Below are 2,023 nucleotides of genomic sequence, written 5' to 3'. Positions count from 1 at the left end.
AAAAAAAGCTAATTCTTTATCACTTTTATGGATTAACTAACATCACATTTTTAATTATAGGAACTCAATGCTTAATAATTATCAAATTGCAAATTGCGTGAAACACTTTTTTGCTCTACAAACTTGGAGTTTTCTTTTGAACTTTTCTTTTTTTTAGCGAGACCCTTACAATTTTCATTAATTTCTTCTTCAATGGAAATCTNTCTCTTATTNTTCCGAGTGCAGACAGTCTTCTCAAATGTTTCACCATTTGCTTCCAATAAATTCTTGACTTTTTTAGACTGGTTTGACTTTTTAGACGGCTTTTTAGGCTTGNTGGATTTGTTCGCCTTATCAGCTTTTTCGTTTTCTTTTTTGATGACTAAATTCTTCTCAGGAGTGTCAGTCACAATCTTACTTCGGCCTTTTTCTCTTTTTTGTCGATTCGCTTTGCGCGGAGCTGCTTTAGGAAATGCAACAATGTCTTCCGGCAGAATGAATTGTTTACCTGGCAATTGATAGGTAGATTGAGCGGTTTCATTCACTCCGGCATCCAGTGAAGATGAAGCGTCAGGCTCGTTTCCGTTAGTAGGCCTTGGTAAAAGTGCTTGAGTTGTTGGACTAGACTCTGAATTGTCTGGAATATTTTGACTAGTAGACACTGATTCACTCGCATTTTCCACTGGGCGATCAGTAACGTAAGAACCCAAAAAGTCGCCGTCGGTGAAAATGTGTCGATTGAACGGATAAATTCCAGATTTAGAGAAGCCGCTCTTAATGTTCTTGGGAGTCATTGCTTCGTCAGCAGCTTTATGAACTATAGATGNAATTTTATAGATGTCGATAGGCACACCTGGCTGTTGTTTCATCAAACTATCGCACTCTCCATTATAAGCTGTTTTGAAAGGGCTATAAACTGAAACGTCCAAAGGTTGTAGGCGATTACTGCAGTGTGGTGGAAGAGTCAAAAGGATAACACCATTGTCAACAGCCTTCTCTATTACAGCTGATGAGACGTGGCTCTCGTGGTTGTCCATAATTAACAATTGATGGTTCTCTTGAGAAGAATTAGTGTGTTGAATAAAATGATCCAAGACCTTGGAAAACAAANTTGATGTCATCCAACCAGATGGATTGGCCAAGCCCAATGTTCCTGGAATACACCCTGTCAGCATGTGATCTTTGAAATACACTCTTGGAAAGACCATTGCTGGCGGCAAACAAGTACCAGATGCACTAACAATGAAGCAAGACGTAACAGTAATCCCTCGTTCTCCGCTGGTAGCTTTATAGACTTGTTTAACGCCTCTTTCTGCAAGTACATTTTTTGGAGCTTGAACAGTGCAGGTTGACGTTTCGTCTAAATTCCAAATCCTATGTCCATTGGTAAATAATTCCGGCCACCTTTCCTTGATTGTCTCCAAGTTGTCAAAAAAGACACCAACATTGTGTTTGTTGAAAGATGTCAGTCGGGATAAGCTACAAGCTTCTGGTTTACGGAGGCTCACTGTTGGATTGCGTCTTATGAACCCTTTGAACCAATCTTCAGCTGCTTTGTTGTCTGCCCAAGACTTTGGTATCTTCTTCTGATTCTTCTCCGCAAAACTAAGAACCAATGCCAGAAAATCTTTCTTGGGTAATCCAAATGCCATTTGACTGCACCGAATTAAATACTGCGCCAACGCTGCCTCTTCTTTTTCCGTAAAGACTTTTCTGTTTGAGTAATTTGGAGACATTTGCATTGGCTTGTCTGGATCTTCTTTGCATATTTTCACATAACGAGCCAAAGTTTGGAACTTGATGTTGTAGTACTGAGCTGATTTTCGAACAGAAATTCCTCCTTTCATGACTGCATGAACTGCCATTTTCATATCATCATCAGTAAATTTTGCGCGTTGTCNTTCCTTTTTTGGTCGCATCTGAAAATTATATTTAATTGTTTAAACAATGTAATTTTTTAAAATATTAAAAGTTGCTTCATGCGGGAAAAAATTTGTTGAATTTAACAATTCCTACAATAATTATTATAGATGTATTTTCTTTT

General features: G+C 38.2%; 1 protein-coding gene across 1 annotated transcript; it reads right to left on the bottom strand.

The window, feature by feature from the left end:
• Positions 1–247: 247 nt before the first annotated feature.
• Positions 248–1,844, bottom strand: LOC109863459 (the record flags this gene model as incomplete). The annotated part of the gene is made up of 1 exon (XM_020443728.1): positions 248–1,844. A coding segment is annotated over exon 1 (1,597 nt), but the record flags the coding sequence as incomplete, so codon positions are not given.
• Between the last annotated feature and the right edge of the window lie 179 nt (positions 1,845–2,023).

Source organism: Pseudomyrmex gracilis, unplaced genomic scaffold, assembly GCF_002006095.1.
Source record: "Pseudomyrmex gracilis isolate BER0280 unplaced genomic scaffold, ASM200609v1 scaffold_5147, whole genome shotgun sequence".
Taxonomy (NCBI): Eukaryota; Metazoa; Arthropoda; class Insecta; order Hymenoptera; family Formicidae; genus Pseudomyrmex; species Pseudomyrmex gracilis.
The sequence above is the reverse complement of the archived record's forward strand: the minus strand, read 5'-3'. Positions and strand labels throughout refer to the sequence as shown.